General features: G+C 54.1%; 1 protein-coding gene across 2 annotated transcripts in view; it reads left to right on the forward strand.

The window, feature by feature from the left end:
- The window catches only part of SYNE3 (spectrin repeat containing nuclear envelope family member 3), an 83,104-nt gene that overhangs the window by 22,404 nt on the left and 40,737 nt on the right, over window positions 1-19,963 (forward strand). Inside the window, exons 1-2 of one of the 2 annotated variants that reach the window (XM_075530537.1) lie at window positions 659-1,017; window positions 19,770-19,918. In XM_075530537.1, the coding sequence (XP_075386652.1) occupies window positions 786-1,017; window positions 19,770-19,918 (381 nt within the window). In that variant the 5' untranslated portion in view covers window positions 659-785. Of the gene's footprint in view, window positions 1-658; window positions 1,018-19,769; window positions 19,919-19,963 lie in introns of those variants that run through there. The other variant, XM_075530538.1, reaches the window with a different exon arrangement.

The raw sequence follows: 19,963 nt of genomic DNA on the forward strand, positions 1-19,963 counted from the left end.
GTGAATACCAAAGCCATCGGTATGGATTGTGCCTCATTGGAAAGAAAGCACATCACACACCCCCCACGCCCCCCACAGCTGAGCCCATAGGCAGCACTGTGAGGAGCAGAGAAGATCTTGGATTTGGCAAGGACTTCACTGTGCTTGCCTCCACCATCAACACCCACAGTAGCCGCAACGGAGACATCAAGTGATTGACCAAATCCGCACAAGTGATGACAAAGATGGCAGCTTGAAGATTGAGGTTTTGCCTGATGCAAGCTATGGGCTTGCAGAAGAACGGGTCTCTTGGTCTCGGAAGAAGGACAGCCAGGAGGTGCTGAGAAGCAAAGGCGACAAGGCTTGTCTCGTGCACCTGGGACATGTCAGGACAGACCCGTCCACGGAGAAGGACGTGGCGCAGAGGAAAGAATGGGGTCGGTAAAAAAAAAATGGGGTCAGTAAAAAAAAAGAAAGAGGCAGACCTTTGATGAGATGCACTGGGCCTTCACTGGCCTCTAGGAAGCGTCCCAGGGAGTGCTGTCCTGTGAGTCACTGGGTGAGGGTGGGGGCCGGCAGTGGGGAACTGACTGTGGTTCTTTGGGTGAGCCCCACCCTTCCCTGCCCAGCCCACAGCCCACAGCACTCCGCTGCGGCTTTCCTCAACCCCCTCATTACACAGCCTGTCAGCTCAAGTGACCCCCAGCCTTTGTTTCTGTGGGGGAGCATTTCTGTGGAAGTGACCCTGACCTGTGGAGACCCCGGGTGTCAGTAGAGCATGGCTTGCAGTGACCTTTGCGGAGGAGATGAGTGGATGGCCATGTGATCTGAGTGCGGCTGGACTTGAACTGCCAACCTCTCAGAATGCGGTTGCTGATGCTGGAAACGAAGAGAGAGTGTGGGGTACCAGGACCCTCAGGCCTCCTGGTCCGAAAAATACCCTGTCAGTGCCAGGCCATCGTGGATGGTTGAGCCAGCACAGGGGCCTTGGTGAGCCAGCTCCGGCCTTGGTCTGCCTGGGACAGAGAGCTTGCGGAGGTCTGTGAGTTGTGCTTCTGGAAGCCGCGTGGGGGGGCAGATGGAGGGAGGAGAGGAGAAGGGGTAGGGAGTACCCCGAGGCTGTGTCTGTTTTCTGGAAGAGAAGGGGGCCTCCCAGATGTGAAATGCCCAGGACCCAGGCTTCCTCAGGGCGGCAGACCTGTTCTGCTCTGTCCACCCTTTGAGACAGACCAGCTCAGAGGGGGCGCGGAAACACCACGTGTCACACATGGGGTTAACTCTGTGTCCGCCCCACACACTTTGGAAATGAGGGTGGGAAGGGGGGGGTGAGCCCAGTCTGACTGAGCTGGCTCACTGGGCCCACGCCTCTCGGGTGCAGGGCGGGCGACCACGAAGGGGCAGTGAGAGTGAGCATGGGACTGCTGAGCCGGAGCCCCTGTCTGGGCTGCTCTGCCCAGCTTCCTTTAGGGCCATCAGCAGAAGCCCAGCCACGTGTTCTTCCTGGGTCGGCCTGGGCTTGGACCCCTGCTGCCAGTGCCCCTTGGATTCGCCCATCCCTTCTGCTCAGCCCTCAAAAGGGTGTGGTGGGAAGTTCTCTGACTCAGAAAGGACCCCTCTCCCTCTCTGACTCACTTCCTCTTTCGGCCGGCCATTTGGTATCCTGGTCCCGGTGCCAGCAAGTATCCGGGCCTGCCGAGACTCTGAACCGTAGTCGGCAGCTGTCCTGGGAGGTAGGATACAGCCTTCTTGGATCCTCAGTTTCCTCATCTGTGAGGGGGAGGGGCCTCACTTGCCTGGATGGTCAGTAAGACCTTCAGCACCACCACGGAGACAGCATCTGCCCAGTGCCCTCCCGTGGGGACCATGGCCCAACACACAGAGCCTCCTCTGGCACTCAAAGGCCAAGGCCCCTGCCTGGCCTCGACTCCCAAACAGGGCCCCAGGGTCAGGGGTGGAGGAAGGGCAGGCAGGGGGCAAGTGACCTGTTGTGACGGACGATGGCCCCTCCCAAAAGATAGGTTCATGCTCCTCCCTCCAGCCTACCTGCACCTGTGAATGTGACCTGGTTTGGGAATGAGATCTTTGCAGACATGATCAGTGACATACACAGGAGGTGGCACTGGGTAGGATGGGTCCTCACCCACTAGGAGAGGGGTCCTGAGAAGCAAGGAGAAAAGATGCTGGGTCAACGCAGACCCGGGGAAGATGACCTGGAACGTTGGAGGCAGAGATGGGAATGAAGTGGCCACAAGCCAAGGGGTGCTGGTGGTCAGTGGAAGCTAAGAGAGGTTCAGAGCAGGGCTCCCTGGGGCCCTCCGAAGTAACCTACCTGGGCCCATTGGGAATTGAACTGTGGAACCTCACACCTGTGATGGAGCCCTGACTCCTGCCTGGGAGGGCGAAGCCCCATCTGGGAACAGGGCTTCCTTTGTGAGGTTTAGGAGGTTATGTCCTGGTGAGGGTTCTCTGCACACAGCGAGTTTGGGAATATGGGAAGAGCAGGCCAGGTACAGGGAAGCATGCCTGAACAGAGTGGGGCCTGAGGGATTCCCCGAGCAGATCTCCAAGGACAATCCTGAGAGGAAAACTCCGGAAACGACAGACCTCCGGAAACGACAGACCTCCGGAAACGACAGACCTCCCACCTCCTGGACCATGTCCCCCGGCTCTCCATCAGGTGGCTGAGCCCAGGGACTGTGGCAGCCGCTTCCTTCTTCCTGCTGTGGTGGTGGTGGTTCTGTGCCATTGAGTCGGTTCCGACCCATAGCGACCGAACACACAACAGAGCAGAACACTGCCCAGTCCTGCATCGTCCTCACAATCTCTCCTTGTCCCCAGCCCATTGTGGCAGCCACTGCGTCGATCCATTTCACTGAGAGTCTTATCTTTCACTGCCCGTCCATGTGACCAAGCATGATGTCCTTCTCCAGGGACTGGTTTCTCCTGACAACATGTCTAAAGTCTGTAAGACGAAGTCTCGCCCTCGTGGCCTCTAAGGAGCACTCTGGGCGTACTTCTTCCAAGGCAGATCAGTTTGTCCTGTTGCAGTCCCTGGTACTGCTCACTATTCTTCTCCAGCACCGCAATTCAAATGCATTGATTCTTCGCTGGTCTTCTTTACTCGGGGTCAAATTTTCACATGCATGCTCTTCAGTGTAGTGGTTACACATTGGGCTGCGATCCTCGTGGTTGGCAGTTCGAAACCACCAGGAGCTCTGCTGGAGACAGACTGGGCTTTCTATGCCTTGTACACAGTTACAGTCTCAAAACGCACAGGAGTTCTCTGTGAATCAGCCTCGACGTGATGCCAGTGAGTTTAGTTTTAGTGCTTAGTGGGAACCTGTTGAAAATGCCAAGGCCTGGGTCTGTTCTTCCTGGTCTGCTCTTAGTCCGGAAGCTCTGCTGAAACCTGTTCACCTTGAGTGGCCCTCTTGGTACTTGATGTTGTGTCCTAGCTGCCAACTTCCCAGCCGGCAGGTAAACTCCACGGCTGGACAGACTGGCAGCAGAAGTATTTGATGCACTTGGATAATGGCGCTGGTGAATGAAGAATATTCAAGCTGCTGTGGGCTGCCAGGAGAACAAATCAAGCTGTCTTAACAGGACAGCCAACAGTTCCTGGGAAGCAAGAATGGTGAAACTTTATCTCATGAACTTTAGACCCATTATCAGAGAGACTCTTTCACTGCCACGGAGTCAATGCTGACTCACAGAGACCCCTGTGAGGTCCAGAGACTGTGATTGTTGACTGGAGAAAGCTGTGGTGGTTATATAATCGTTTATCCATTTGAGGATTAAGAGAGAAAGGGTGGAGTCTAGCCTGTCAATCAAGATATAATCTGTGTGGGCAAGGCCTTCTCCTGAAGATTCTGGGAACTTCTGAATTTCCTCCTTGGAGGTGGGAGACACTTCTCTCTCTCTCTCTTTCTCTCTCTCTCTCTCTCTCTCTGTCTCTCTCTTGGCTCACTCCCTGAGAGATGATCTACTGACAAGACAGATGGTACTACACTGATAGACCATGTGCCCTGGGAACTGGAGGAGCCACATGGAGACCCTTGCCAGTGCTGAGATGCTTACAACACCACTGGACCCACAAGACTTTGCACCCACTGGCCTGTGATCATTCTGCATTCAACATCATTGCATGTGTTTCATGAGTCTGAAGAGGAATTTATAGATTGGTATCAGACATATGGGCTAATATGGGACTTACGGACTTGATCTAGGCTGGGCTGGGATGTTTTCCTAATATTCCATTGCTCTTGTATATAAACCTCTTTCTTATACACATATGTGTGTCCATGGATTTGTTTCTCTAGTCCACCGAGACTAACACAAAAGCCCAGTCTTTCTCCCACGGAGCTGCTGAGGCTTCTTTGAACTGCCGACCATGCGGATCATAGCCCAACGCTTAACCAGTCAGAGACTAGTTGGGTTCGTCCCTGGAAAAAGTCATGCTTGATAAAGCCGAGGGGCTTTGAAGAAGAGGGTGCCCCTCAACCAGACCGATGGACGCAGTGGTTACACACGTAACATAACAATGGTGAGTGTAGAGCAGGGCCGGGTGGTGCTTTGTTCTGCGGTAGGTCGGATGACTGTGAGCTGGAACTGACTTTGAGGGCACTGCCAGCCAGCCAGCCTCCTGAGCTGGGAGCAAGTACAATCCTGCTGTTTAGAACGAGCCACCTGGCTATTTCTGTTTCAGCAGCACCGAGACAGGAAGACAACAGCCCACCTGTTGATGTAGGGCCCCTGGCCTGCAGGACAGGCAGAGCATGCATGCCTTGTTAGGCCACCCAAGTGCTTTGTGATGGCATCCCAGGATGGACAGACGCGTGGGGCAGCCGGTGCCCACTGTGCGAGCGGGGGTGTTGTGCTTGGGAGTGGACTGTGAGGACAAGCGTCAGAAACACGTTTGGGAGGCACGGGGCTGCTCGGCACAGCTAGCTCAGTAGACGTTGGCACGTCTCCTCAGTTATTGAGATAAGCGCCTATTTGAACTTCTCCTCTTTTCTAAAGCACCCTCTTGGGTGTGGCAAAGGATGCCTTAGGGTGGAAGCCTTTCCTAGAGTCTACCTCAATAGATGAGAGTGAACCAAGGGAGCTGGTCAGAAGCTGCCTGAGTGAGCTGCTTGTGGGGCCCATCACCCACAACCCCCCGCTGGCTCCCTGTTGCCCTCAGGGGACCAAGCACACACAGTTTTGAGCTCTAAGCTGTCTAGGTCACCAGACCTGCCCCCTGGCACTGCGTCCTTCCTGACCTTTGATAAGCTCTCCCCATGGTTGATCTGCAAACTGAACTTGACTCTATACCTGCCCATGTTCAAGCCTGTCCAGAGGCTGGCCCAACGGCCAGGGATGCCCTTCCCTCCTCGCACATTATCCACACTCCATGTCCTCGTCTCAGGCTGAACCCGCTCCACGGGCCCATCAGTCAAGACTGCAGCTCCATTGCCCAGGGTTTGGGGTGAACTGTGTCCTTAAAATGCATACCTTCAAAAACCCAAACTCACTGCCATCGAGTCAATGCCAACTTTTAGACCCTATAAGACAGGGTAGAACTGCCCCTCTGAGTTTCTGAGACTGTAACTCTTTTTTTTAATAAATCATTTTATTGGGGGCTCTTACATCTTTTATAACAATCCACACATCAATTGCATCAAGCACATATGTTGCCATCATCATTTCCAAAACATTTTCTTTTAAGCTCTTGGTATCCGTTCCTCTTTTGTCCCCTTCCACCCTCGTGAAGCCTTGATAATTTATCAATTATCTTTATTTTTTATATCTTGCACCATTTGCTGTCTCCCATCTCCCTTCACCCACCTTTCTGTTGTTCATCCCCCAAGGGAGTCTGTAACTCTTTACTGGAGTAGAAAGCCTTGTCTTTCTCCCCCAGAGAGGCTGACCGCTTTGAACCACTGACCTTGTGGTTAATAGCCCAATGTGTAACCTCTTCACCACCACCCTTTTGGGAAACATTTCGTTGCTCTTTCCCTTTCATTCTGATAAAGAGGTCATACCAGATAGGAGCCCTGGGGGCGCTGTCGGGTAAGGATTGGGCTGCTAGCCACCAGATCAGCCAAGCCAGCCTTCCAGCTGCTCTGAGGGAGCAAGTCCAAGCTCTCTGCTCCCGTGAAGGTTGATACTCAGGAGTCATGTGGGAGTCCTGGAGTCAGGTGGGTCCTAAATCTCATCACTTTTGGGTTCTGAACAGAGCCCAAGAGACGCAGAGAGCACGGGGAAGAGGGTGGGAGACAGACAGGTAGAGCCTGTGCATCCAGAAGTCCAGGGACTTCCTGGACTGCCACGGCCACTAGAGGCTGACAGAGACCAAGAAGGGCCCTTCCACAAGAGCCATATCCTGCATTCAGACGTCTGCCCTTCAGATCAACGAGGAAATAAAATTCTGTTCTGGGGGGCCACCCCCTTGTGGCACTGACAGTGGCTGCAACGATGGTCAAACGGAACCAGGCCAGGAGGACCGTGCCGGAGTGGGCTGCACATCATCCAGTTGCAGTGGGTTGAAACCCACTCGATGGCACTTGTCAACGTTAACAACTGTGCCATCGTCTTCTGGTGCCACAGCCACTTGGTTCCAGAAGCTTCTGGCATGACCCACACCCCACTCCCTCATCTTGGGCCCCTTTTAACAGGCCCTCCCAGCGTCCTGGAGTCTTCAGTGTCCTAGAGACGTGGGACGAGCCCAGTACATCTGGCTGATGCAGCCACGCAGTCCATGTTGAGCAGGTCACAAATACACATGTTATCAGCTCGGCCGAGCAGCTGCTCAGGGAAGGAGCACGGGGTCTTCACGGGATCTGATTCCAGACACCCAGGGAGTGCTGGTCTCCAAGGTGACTTGGATGCCTATGAGGGTCTTGCTTAACTTGACTCTTCTCCCAGACTTGTCCGGGGACCCTTGATTTTGATGGTGATGCTGGTCACTGAGGCCAGACCTCCTGCCCACCGCCAGCCCTGGGCCCACCCTGTTGGCTTCACCCAGACACTCTTTTGGAAGGTGGCTCAGTTTCTTTGTTCTGTGTTTTGATTTGGAAAGGAAAATACTCACGCTGCTTATATAAAGTCTGGGGTGTGTCCGGGGGGCCGTTTGGAAGCAGAAATGATGTCAGTCTCTCACAGGCTGGCTAGATCTGCCAGTTCAGTGCCCAGCTCCGCCACATGGGCAATCACTCACCACCTTCCAGTGGATGCCAACTCCCAGCAATCCTGTAGGACAGGGCAGAACTGTCCCCTGGGGTTTCTGAGACTGTAACTCTTGACAGGAGCAGAAAGCCTCATTTCTTTCCTGCAGAGCAGCCAGTGGATTTGAACTGCTGACCTTGCAGTTAGCTGCTCAACACGTAACCACTGTGTGGGCAACAGCAGGGTGCCAATTTTAAATTTCTCAAGGCAAGTTATTTCGCCTCTTTTCCCAGCCCTGGTTTTCTTATCTGGGATCAAGCAAGTGCCAGGCCCGCAGTGCCAGGAGGGGTGTGGCAGACGCTGCTGCTGCCACCATAGCCACCTAGCAGCTACCCATCTGTGGAAGGTGCTCCTGTCCGTTCTGAAGCCATGAAACCAGACCCCAGCCCTCCCTTTTGCTCCCTTGATGAGGGTGCGCCTTGGGGAAGGTCCAGCTTTGGCTCCCACATGGGCAGAACTTGCTTCTTGCCTGACCAGCTGTCTGTGGTCGGTAGTGAGCCACCTACCCCTGGAGGTGTGCAGGAGTCTTGGTGGTTTCTTTGTATCAGGGAGGGGGGGGGTGTCTTCCTATAGGAATTTGATTTCTTTGAATGTCCCTCCCTCTTAGACTTGAGTTTCTGACATATTTTTAGCATCTTATTGCCATAGAGTTACAACAAAAATACAAATGTAGCTATACATGATAGATTTGTATATGTACAAATACATAAATATCGTGTGTGTGTGTGTGTGTGTGTGTATCTCTCATTCTACCCTGTCCTATAGGGTCATTATGAGTCAACATCATTTGATAGCAGTGAGCCTGGCCTTGCAACTCAATATAATTCACTTACCCTATAATTCACCCACGTTGTTTGGTTGGGTTTATTGTGGGTTTTTTTGTATATTCACAAACTTGTGCAGACCTCATTCCAATCAGCTTTAAAATGTTTAATCACCCCCAAAGAGAAGCCTGCTTCCCCACCCCACCCCCACTCTCTCGCCCATCTTGGGTAATAAGGACTCTACTTCCCGGTTCCATCAGTGTGTCTCTTTGGGACAATGCACAGTCATGGAAGCCTGCCATAGGTGGTCCTTTGTGACTGGCTTTTCCTCAGCATCTGCCTGTCGGGGTTCATCCCGTTGGGACATGTGTCAGTGTCGCGGTGGTTAGGTGCCATCGAGTCAGTTCTGACCCACAATGACCTTGTGCACAACAGAACCAAACACTGCCAGGTCCTGCTCCATCCTCACAGTGGTTCCCGGGCCGGAGCCCCTGCTGCAGCCACGGTGCCAATCCACCTGCCTGAGGGCCTTCCTCTCTTTTGCTGCCCCTCCACTTTACCAGGCATGATGCCCTTCTCCAGGGACTGGTCTCTCCTGACATGTCCAAAGTATGTGACATGAAGTCTCTCCATCTGGCCTCTGAGGACCACTCTGGTCTGACTTCTTCCAAGACAGATCGGTTTGTCCTATTTGTCCATGACACTTTCCACATTCATGGTACTGAACAATAGTCCCCTATATCAGAGCACCACTTCATCGGTTGGTATTGTTGGTAGAGGCTTGGCTGGCTGCAACTTTGTAACAATGATGAGCATCCCCCACACGGTATTGTCTGAATACCCATTTTCATTCCCTTGAGGATATGCTTAGGAATGAGACGCCGGGGCATGTGGCGGTCATGTGATGGATTGCCTGGCCAACTTTCCAGCACGGCTGCGACTCTGTACATTGGCCCACGCGCCTCGCCAACACCAGTCATGATCTGACTCTGTTGCACACCATCCCCCTGGGTGTGAATTGGTGTCTCCCTGTGGTTTTGGCCAGCTTGCTACCGATGCTGAACATCTTTTTGGGGTGTTTTTGGGACATTTGTGTATTTCCTCTGGAGAACGGTCTTCGTGTCTTTTTCCCGGTTTCAAATGAGGTTAAAAATCCCATTTTGAGTGCTTTGTGATAGGTTTGTAAGAGGCATGTGTGAACACAAGTCCCTTATCAGACACATGACTTACACACACACACACACACACACACTCCCGTTGTGTGGGTTGGCTTTTCTGGTGCTGTGTTTGCCCTTCCTTGCCTGTGTTCACCTTTCAGTAACCATCACCTCACCCAAGGTCATGCCAATTGACACATTCATGTCTTCTTCTTCAAGGTCCTGTTGGCATGGCAGTGATGAGTTGGGCTGCTAACTGCAAGGTCAGCAGTTCACAGTCACCACGCGCTCTGAGGGAGAAAGAAGAGGCTGTGTACTCCCATAAAGAGTTAGCAGTCTTGGAAACTCACAAGAGCCGCTCTCCCCTGTACCGTAGAGACGCTCTGTGTTGGAATGGATTTGATGGCAGTGAGTTTGATTTGGGAGCTCTGTTTTATTCTTCCGGATTTCATAGTGGCTGCTTTAAAAAGATAATAATTTTATCGGCATAGACTTCACACAGTGTACAATTTAATTGTTCAGTCATACTAAAATGTGTGCAATGATCACCACAATCAATTCCAGAACATTTTCTTTTCACAGATCGATTGATTCCTTCAGCCTCCCCTGCCACGCCCTGATCCGGGTACTGTCTCGGTCTCTTGCCGTTTTCACTTCTACCTCCAGGTCGTGGATCCCTTCGCGTGCCTGTGTGTGTAAGGTGTGAGGGAGGGATTCCGCTTCATTCTTCGCACCTCCGCAGCCGGTGGCCCCACGTGATCCAGAGCACCGTTTGTTCCAAAGCCTGTGATTTCCCTGTCAGTTGTCACGGCGTGCTCGTTGAAAGCCAACACCCGCCACCACGTAAAAACACACATATAAAATGAACCATATAACTGCTGAACCCAAGAGACTGAGAGATCTTCTGCTCACACCTTGGGGTGTTCCCTCATCTTGTGAGACCCGGCCCTGAAGTCTGATAGCTGAAGACAGCCTCAAATCCAGGACAGCCCTGTCCCTCCCTCGCCCTGGCCCTGGTCCCAGGAGAGCCGGCTCTGCCTTCCCAAGCACAACAGCATTGCTTTCATCAGTCAGCAAGTCCACTGTCCTCCTCTCTCTGGCCTCTGTGCTCTGGGGTGAGACGCAGCTTCTGCCCTCAAGGATGACAGCCGAATGCGGGGAGAGGCCCGTCAACACACATTCAGAGCCAAGCAGGGGCGTGCGGGGTGGCACTCTCTGTCACGGCTGAAGGCAACCAAGGAGAGCAGGTCGCACAACTGGACTGGGCTCACGGGGCCACAGGCGTGCCTGGCTCGGGTGGCAGCTGCTGATTCAACGGCGGTGGGACCCTACACAGCTCTTTCCTCCGCTGTTCAGTAGAAACTTTCTTCACTCACATCCTGGCTTTCCAGGCAGCTACAGTGATCTAGCCAGGTGTGCACCCAACTCTTACTTCCAAGTAGGTTGCCGTGGTTACAGGAAAGCCTCCAGATTCAGACGGTCTGAGTTCCAATCCCATTGGGGAAGTCATTTACTAGCCAAGTGCCGTGTCCCCTCACCTGTAATGTGGGCAGAGAGCATTCTGTCTACTGCTTTGGGATGTTGCCTGGCAGGATGACAACTCCCGAATCTCTTCCCAGGCCTCTAACCAGCAGCTGTGGTTACGGGTCGGAACTGTAACCTGGAACAACGTAGCCCTTAGTCCAGCATTGCTGGTCCCTGCGGCCCATGGCCAGTCCACGCGATAACATGGCCCCAGAATGGATGATAACAAATAAGAAGACAGGGCCTGTGTAGTCTTTGTAAAAAGCCATGGTGGTGCAGGCAGGGGTCATGTGTTAGGCTGGGAACCACAAGGTCACCAGTTAGAAACCACCAGCTGCTCTGTAGGAGAAAGGCGGGGGCTTTCTGCTCCTGTAAAGAGTGCCAGTCTCGGAAGACCACATGGGCTGTTCTGCCATGTCTCATAGGGTCGCTGTGAGTCGGCATCCACTCGGTGGCAGTGAGCGGTCGACAGTGTGTGATCGCTTTTCTGACAGCCTGATGATGGTGTTTCCTGGAATCAGGATGGACGCGGGCACAGGAAAGGAAAGAGAGTTCAAACCGGAAAAATCCGCATGCTCTCTGCACAGACCCATCGTCCTTCATGTGACCAGTCTCAAAAATGTGTGTGCATCTGCTTTTAATTATAAAAAGATCCCCAAAGGGAGCACAGAGTTAAACACAAAAGCAAAATATGCATTGCTGCCATCTCCCATGCGGATTTGTAAAGACTCTTTGCGTACTTACCTTAGAGGATTCACACTGCCCTTACAGGACTCCGGGCGGGATTCCTGATCCACAGAGAACTTCGTGATACACAGAGCAGAGCTCTCTAGCCCAGCGATGAAATGTATGGATTTTGTGAAAGGCTTCCATTTAGATAACTTGCCTTTACTCGCTGAAGTCAAGTTGATTCTGGCTCATAGTGACCCTGTAGGACAGAGTAGAACTGCCCCTGTGGGTTTCCAAGACTGTTGCTCTTCACCTCATCTTTCTCCCTGGGAGTGGCTAGGGGTTTCAAACTGCTGACCTTGAGGTTAGCAGCTTTTTTTTTGAAGAGGGGGGTTCCTAAATGATTTAAGTTAAAAAATAAAATGTCTTGTTTGTGAATTAAGGACAAATAAACAAACAAGGATATAGGCATCGTTGTCAGTTGTCAGTCCTTTGTTCCTTGATCTAGACAGACAGACAGATACTGTGGCAGATGCAGGCTTTGTTTGGCAAGAGGAAGAAGCTCAGAGGTCAGGAGAACTGAACTGGGCCCAGGTGCCCTAACCCAGAAGCTCAGGTGGTTGATTTTCAGCCCTGATGCTTGGAGACACCTGGCTGTGGGCATGCTGTTGCCCAAGAGACCGGGCTCACTCCCAGCAGGGCGGGTGTGTTAGTCTAGTTTAACTAGAGAAACAAATCTAGGGAGACTCATATGTGTATAAGAGAGAACTCTGTATCAAAGAGTAATTATGAATTAAGAAAACAGCCCAGTCCAGATCAAGTCCGTAAGTCTGATATTACGCCATATGTCAATACTAGTCCATAAATTCCTCTTTAGACTCACACAGCCATGCAATGACACTGAATGCAGGAAGATCACAAGCCAGAGGGGAGGGGGATGTCTTGTGGATCCAGTGGTGGAAGCATCTCAGTGCTGGCGTGGGTCTCCACGTGGCTCCTCCAGCTCCAGGACTCTGGCTGCATCAGCATAACTCCATGTGGCTTGTCATCAGGAATACGAAGCAGAGGGATTGTCTCCTGCCACCAGGGAGAAAGACAGGAGTTCCCAGAATCCTCAGGAGAAGGCCATGCCCACACAGAGGCCTCATTGGCTGTGACCTGATTGACAGGCTAGACTCCACCCCTTCACAATGGACAGATTATGTAAATGGAACAGCAGGGGTGGGGCCGTGGATGGAAGCCTGCTAGGAGTGGTCCCTGGGTGCATCCACCCCACCTGCTCTTGGCTGCTGATTCAGGGTGCCTGGTTTTGTCCTCAAGGAGTGGGCTGCCCCCTTGGCATTTGATCAGGCTCGTCACAACCCTGCGACCCATACTTCTGGCTGTCCTTCAGCCACCAGGCTCTGCACTGAGCCCCCAGCGGCTGGGGGTTCGGGGCCGGTGGTGGTGGGTGCCATCGCGTTGGGCCCGACTTCTGGCAACCCTGTGCACAACCTACTGAAACACCACCCAGTTTCTGCTCCACCTCACAACCATGCGTATCTTTGGGCCATTGATGCAGCCACCAGGTCAATCCATCTTGTCGAAAAAACAAAGCAAAACAAATCTACCAGGCTCTGTGACTTTCCAGCCCTGTCTTGTGGAAGGTCTTCCTCTTTTTGCTGCCCCTCTCCTTTACCGTGTGTGATGTTCTTCTCCAGGGCTGGTCCCTTCTGATAACATGTCCACCGTTTGTGAGACAAAGTCTCCTCCTCCTGCCTCTCAGGAGCACTCGGTGTACTTCATCCAAGACAGAATGATTGGTTCTTTCGGCCTTCCGTGGTACAATGTTCTTCTCCGGCACCGCCATTCGGCATGTTTGTCTCCGGACTTCCTCATTCCTTGTCCAACGTGCATGTGCACAGGAGGTGATGGAAAATGCACGGCTTGGGTCAGACGCATGCACCTTAGTCCTCAGAGGACGGGCCTTGCTCCGTAACCCTCTAAAGAGGTCTCCTTCAGAAGAGACTGAGGCCCTGCCATGCATCGCCTGAGCTCTTGCCTGCTGATTCCGTGAGCATCGATGGGGAGGCCCGCAGGACAACTCCTGTGGCAAGGCTGGTCTTTTCTCCGTCTCTCACAATGTGGATTTCGGCCGGGCACCCTAGATAACAGTCTAGACCAGTGGTTCTGGAACCTTCCTAATGTTGTGACCCATAAGAATAGTTCATATTGTGGTGACTCCCTCTCGCCCAACCATAAAATTGTTTTCATTGTTACTTCATCACTGTCATTTTGCTACTGTTATGAATCGATTGACCCCTGTGAAAGGGTCGTTTGACCCCCAAAAGGGTCGCGACCCACAGTTTGAGAACCACTCGTTGTAGATCTACACCAGTAAACCAGGTGGTTGCCTATGGCAGTTGTGGTGGTCCGTGGTCACTCAGTCTGCTCAGAACCACGATGGCCTTTCAGAATGAACCTCGCCTGGCCCTGCGCCATCTCTACCAGGTGTGCTGTGCACGAGACCAAGGTGGGGGTCAGTCCAACTCCTGGAAAGCTTGCTCCCTGAAACCCACCACCGCAGCCCTCAGATTTATGCCTTTTCTTTGCCCATAATGTTCCATCGGCCATCACCTGTCCCTCAGTTGGTCACACCGTGGTGGCTTGTGTGATCCTGGAGGCGATGTCACCAGTACTTCTCCCGGTATTCAATGCCAGCGGGGCTACCCAAAATGAATAGGTTTCTCAATGGGACTGGCAGACTAAGAACAGACCATGCGGCAGGAAGACTAAGAAAAGACTGCCCACTTTTGAAGACTTGTGTTGTTGTTGTTAGGTGCCATTGAGTTGGTTCCAACCCATAGCAACCTTCTGCACGACAGAAGGAAGCACTAACCAGTCTGTACGATCCTCACAATCATGCCGTGCCCGAGCCGAGCGTGGCAGCCACGGTGTCCATCCATCTCCTTGGGGGCCTTCTGTCCTTCGCTGCCCCTCTACTTGACCCAACACAACGTCCTGCTCCAGGGACTGGTTTCTCCTGACATATCCAATGACGGCGTCTCACCATCCTGGCCTCTGAAGAGCTCTCCTTAAACCTCAGGAGTAGCAGCAGGTCATTGTCAGATATAGTGCCCGATGATGACACCCAGTGGCTTGCAACCCGGAGCCCAGCCAACCGAACCACTGTGAGGACAGTGCAGGACCAGGCAGGACGGACGCCTTCTGTTGTGCATGGGGTCGTGGTGGGTTGGCCCCCAACAAGTGACCCCATCTCGGTGTGACAAACCCTCCTGCAGCCAATAGCCGCCGGCCTGACACCGTTCCGCAGGCGCTTTGTGGAATCACAGTGAGAAACACTGCATGCATTTGGAGCTCGGAACCATCTACAAACACACAGCCTTTCAAAGTAACGCTTGTCCTTAGCCCCTGAGGGGCACTGTGATATTTTGTGTCCTATTGTGTTTGTTTTTTTCCCCCCCTTACAACAACAACAAAATGATCAAGACCTCTAAACTGATTTCACAACCTTCTAGGCAGGCCTGACCAATGGCATAAAAATGACAGTCAAAAGCTTGCTATCTTCACTCCCAAGTCTGGCCTCCTGATTGGGCTGGCCAACATCAGGTGAGTGGTCTGGGGCACACAGCGTCCCAGCCAGGACTGAGCCAGCCGCTCTGACACCAGGATTGACCCTCTGTCCCACACAAGGGCAGGCCACGCCTCCCTGATTTCCACCAAGCTCCTCCCACACTCAGACTCCACCCATCCCCTCTGGCCTCATACTTGGGTTTTGTCTGCGCCCTCAGACTCCACCCACATTATTAGGCCCCACCCACACCTTTCAGGTCCCACCTACAACCTCAGGGTCCACTCAAATCCTTAGACCCTAACTACTCTCTCAGGCCCCATCCACAGATCTGACTCTTCAAGACCCCCACCTTTGTAGCCTGGGAGCCCTGCTCAGCCTGCATGTCTCTCTTTGCCTGGCCATCTCACCTGCTTCCAGAGGACCCAGCTTCGCACCGTTGGCTCCTCTGCCACCCCTCACACTCCCCCCATCGGATTTTCTGAGTTGCCCCTCACCTCTCACATTTCTGATGGCCCCATGTTGCTCAGGTCAGGGTTGTAGGGGGAGAGGCTTGGAGCTGCAGAGCTCGGGCTTAGTTCCTTGCGAAGCGACTAGACATGGGGTTTCAGATGGCCGGTCTTGGGGAGAGGAGCCCTATGGCTAGTGGGTCAAGCATCTAGTTAACTGTAGTCAGAAGCCACCAGCAGCTCTGTGGGCGAAAGATGAGGCTCCCTGACCCCGGAAAGATTCATCCTTGGAAGCCTTAGGGACATTTCCACCCTGCCTCAATGGGGGCGCTCCAAGTTTGGTTTTGAAGTGATCTGGGAGGCCAAACTCGGGCGCTCTGTTGTCAAAAGGGGTGGCTGGTATTACAGGTGGCGGTCAGAGCCCGAGCCTTGCTTGGCAATGCCGTTGGCCCCTCACCTGTATGGCTGTCATTTAAAGATGACCTGATACCTCAGATGCAAAGTGGGGCCTCTTTACCTTGATCTAAAAAAAAAACCCACCCAAACCTCATTGCTATCGATTCCATTCAGACTAATGGCAACCCTGTGGGGGAGGGTAGAACTGCCCCTGTAAGCTTCCTTCTCTTTCTCCCATGGAGTGGCTGGTGGATTGGAACTGTTGACCATGTGGATGCCACCCAATGGTCCCCAAGCCTCCTTTACCTTTGTGAACATTGCAGACCAATGACAGGGACCAGGTGGGGTACAGTCCCCTCCTCCCCAAGCTTCTACATTTGCTTGTAAGTCTCAGATGAGGCCGACTCAGCCATTCCCCACATCCAGAACCGCCCCGTGGAGGGGTCTTGCAGGTTACATAGGGACATGGGGGTGCCTGGCTCAGGGGTCCATTTGCTCCTAGTGTCACCTCCTGCCTGGGTCTGGTGAGAGGGCTGCCACCAGGGGCTCAGGTTGCAGGCCTCTCTGCAGCAAAGAACGTTTCCAGAATCCACACGGAAGAGGTTTGGAAATTAAAACCAGCTGCCAGCTCAGTTCCTGGAATTCTGTCTGATGCCTGAGAGCAGAGGGGGACGAGTCAAGAGGGTGGCAGGAGTGAGTCACTCGGGAAGGACCAGAGCATCCGGGCCAGGACCCGCCTCAGCACTCCAGGGACCCCAGTGCATTTTGTGGTGGGGAGGTGGGGCCTCGGAGGCAGAGGGGGGCGGGGGGGCGGGGCGCAGAGCTGCTCCCTGGGCCTGAGAGTTGATCTTCTGGGTCCAGCAAGGCTGAGGTGGCGGGCGGGGCTCTGGGCTGCAGTGGGCCTGGGACCTCGCCTGCCTCTGATTATTGTTTTGGAGCTGGATTCTTGAGCTGAAGCCCAGCTTTACGCCCTGGTTCTGTCTTCCCAAATCTTGGATGCTCACTTCAAACACAGCACTAAGGCTGGCCTGCCTAGCTCACACCCTGCACCAGGACCAAGGGGGCTACTCTGGGTGAGGGTGGGGCTTTGGTTGCAGTGTAGCCCCAAGAGGCATCAAAGCTGAGGCTTTGGGCTTGGGCAGCTTTGGGTTCAAGTCCTGCCTCTGCTTCTTGAAGCCTCTGTGCTCCTGGGCAATGACCTGACTTGCTGAACCGCCACTGACTCTGCTGTAGCCAGTGTCCATGGAGCCGATTCCAACCCTGGGGTTTCCAGGCCTTTCTTCTTAGGTGCTTCCTGGTGGACTAGAACTTCCAGCCTTATGGCCAGCAGCTGGGCCATTTGACCCACCCAGGGTCTCCTGCACAGCAGTCAAGCAGGGGCAAAATAATAAGTGCATCACTTTGTAGGACAGAGGAGCGCTGGTGGCGTCATGGTTGCGTGTTGGGCTGCCAAGAACAAGGGCAACAGTTTGAAACCACCAGCTGCTCAGAGGGAGAAAGAGGAGGCTTTCTATTCCTTAAAGAGGTACAGGCTCAGAAACCCACAGGGGCAGTTCGACCCTGTCTGACAGGGCCCCTATGAGTCGACAGAGGCTCAAGGGCAGTGAGTTTGCATTCTGTGGGGTGCATGAGTTACTTTCTGTAAGCCTTTCAGCATAAAGCCAGGCAGTAGGAACTGTCTGATAAACACTGGCTGTTCTTATTCCCATCGCCATTACCCAGGTGACACTGTGGACTCAGTGTCCAGCTCCACCTGGGAAAGGGGCTCGTGATGAAGGCACAGTTACTCTGTGACCGGACTCTGCTTGGGGTGGGTTTAGTGTCCCATGCCATGGTGTGCCCTGATGGGTGGACTCCTGCTAGCAGGCTTCGTGGCATGTCCCGGTGGCTTCACGGCACGTCCCGGTGGTCAGATGGCAAGCCCAGCAGCAGGGTCTATGTGTTCCTGGAGAAGTAGGTTTCTTGCTTTGAGAGTGTTGGAGGGGCTGGGGTGGTAGCTGGTGCTGGCCTGCCACTCCCCGGTCATATCAGAGAGCCGGGTCAAGGCTTCCCAGGGCGGTGGGCAGCATGAGGGGGAAGGTCAGCGCTAGGCATGGCTGTTGTGCCAGTGCCTTGCCCTCTTCTGTAAGGCTGGTCTCCAGAGAGCACATCGGGCCAGCTCTGGGCCAGCGCTTCAGGATCCAGGACCAGGGCAGAGGGCGCAGCTACTCTCCAAGCCCCAGACTGTTCAGTCTTGGCCGGGCACTGGCCTGGGTCAGAGCACTCTGCTGCACCAGGCTGTGTCCATGGACGGCACCAGCTGCAGTCTGAGGGGCAGGAAACCCGGGAGGCCCATGTGTCCCTTGTCGCCTCTCCATCCTGGGTTGTGTCTCCTGCAGCAATCTTGCTGCCTGGGGGCTCTGCTCCCACTGCCCAGTCCCTCCCAGCCTGGCTTTCGAAGTATGGCCTCCTCCCTGTCTCTTCCCCCCATTCCTGCCCAGGTCTACCTTCTGCATGCACCGTGGGCCCTGGAGGGCAGAGGTGTGGCAGTTGATTGGCAACTGTGTTCGCAGCCTTGGCCTGGCTAGGGCAGTGGTCTGACAGAGTGGCCGGGAGGCCCAAGTCTCCTGAACATAAGCCCAGCTCTGCCTGCACCGTGCCAAGTCTGCCATCAGGCCCCAGCCACACCCCTGTCCCAAGGACCCATTTTGTGCTTAGGGGGTCTCCAAAGGACTCCTTGCCCCATACCCCTGGCATTTCCAGCCAGAGGGGTCGTGCAGCGCCCCCAGCCCCATCGGGCCCTTTGAGACTGGAGGCTGTTTAGGACCCTCCTTCTCTTTATGAAAATAGAGGCGGAGGTTTTGGACACCCGTGAAGGCACACGCTGGGAACACGGTGACTCCGAGAAGCAACGGAAAACGTGCTTTGGGGATGCCTCATTCGGAAAACGGGAGTGGCAGCCGCAGGGATCAGATTAAATTGTTACATGAGAACAACAAAAACAGCAGTCACCACACTGGCAAGCAGCTCAGCTCTGAGCGCCTCGGGCCTCTTTCCCAGGGCACCCCCGCCCGTCCCCTCTGCCCCCACCCCCCAGTCAGCCACCCCTTCCAACTATGCACCGCCCAACAAAGAGCGTGAAATTGGTCTCCCGTAGCAACACAAACAGCGGCCAGCCGGGCTGTGGGGTGCATGTGGATCGAGGCGGTTCCCGGGGTCCCAGCACAGCCGTGCCCCCCTGAGTTTTCTGGGGCTGATTTTCCCCATGTCCAGGCCTTTCTTCCTCACTGTTGCTGGTGGACCTCAAACCATCAGTCCACCAAAGACAAGAACCACTAGCCCTCTGGAGCTGCCCCATTTCCCTTAAACAAACCAGCCAACCCAACAAAGTCCTTCTTTCTTGATACCCTAAAAAAATTGTTTTAGAGACAAGTTCATCTGAAAAGAAAAGAAATAGTTTTATTCAGGCTGGGGGGGGGGCAGTACCCACCACCCCGTGGCTACCCAGTGGAGAGCAAGTGGCCCTCAGGGTTCCTGTCAGTGCAAGAGGCCTGAGGGGCTCTGCAGGATCCGCATGTGGTCAGTCCCAGGTGTCATTTCCTACCCATCTGCCCACACTGCCCCCTTGGGTCTGACCCAGCCCCCTCTAACTGCTAGGTCTCCAGCCTTTCAGTGTTGTGTCATTTTTGTTTTGTACTTAAACAAACACCATCAAGCATACACCTCCCTGCCACTGTCAGGTTGATTCCAATTCCTAGGCCCTTACCTCCGGTAGTCCAGGCCATCCATCCTCACAGGCCAGCCTCGTTGTTCTCCCATGGAGCAGCTCCTACTTTTGAACTGCTGGCCTTGCAGTTAGCATCCCCTGCTGACCCAATAGCACCACCAGGGCTCCAGAATTGTAACCCCAGTCCTGTTTTCCGTGCTCGCTGCATCTCCAGCCATATACCTTTCTGACAACTTGCTCAATCTCGGGGTTGGGGTTGAGGTGGCATGGGCCCATCCCCAGTGCTTGGCCCCCCGCTGCCTCCACGTGACTGGCCTGGTCTCATGTGTGTTTTCTTCGGCTCCTCAGGTACCATGACGCAGCAGCCCCAGGAAGCCTTTGATCAGAGCGTGGAGGAGGCGCACACGTGGATGGCGGCTGTGCACCGACGCCTGCAGATCAATGACAACACCCAGGGGCCCCGGGCCGCCCTGGAGGCAAGGCTGCGTGAGACCCAGGTAGGCAGAGGCCAGGCCATCTGCCCGGCACCGGCCCCCAGCCCT

The sequence above is a fragment of the Tenrec ecaudatus genome, chromosome 14 (assembly GCF_050624435.1).
Source record: "Tenrec ecaudatus isolate mTenEca1 chromosome 14, mTenEca1.hap1, whole genome shotgun sequence".
Classification (NCBI taxonomy): domain Eukaryota; kingdom Metazoa; phylum Chordata; class Mammalia; order Afrosoricida; family Tenrecidae; genus Tenrec; species Tenrec ecaudatus.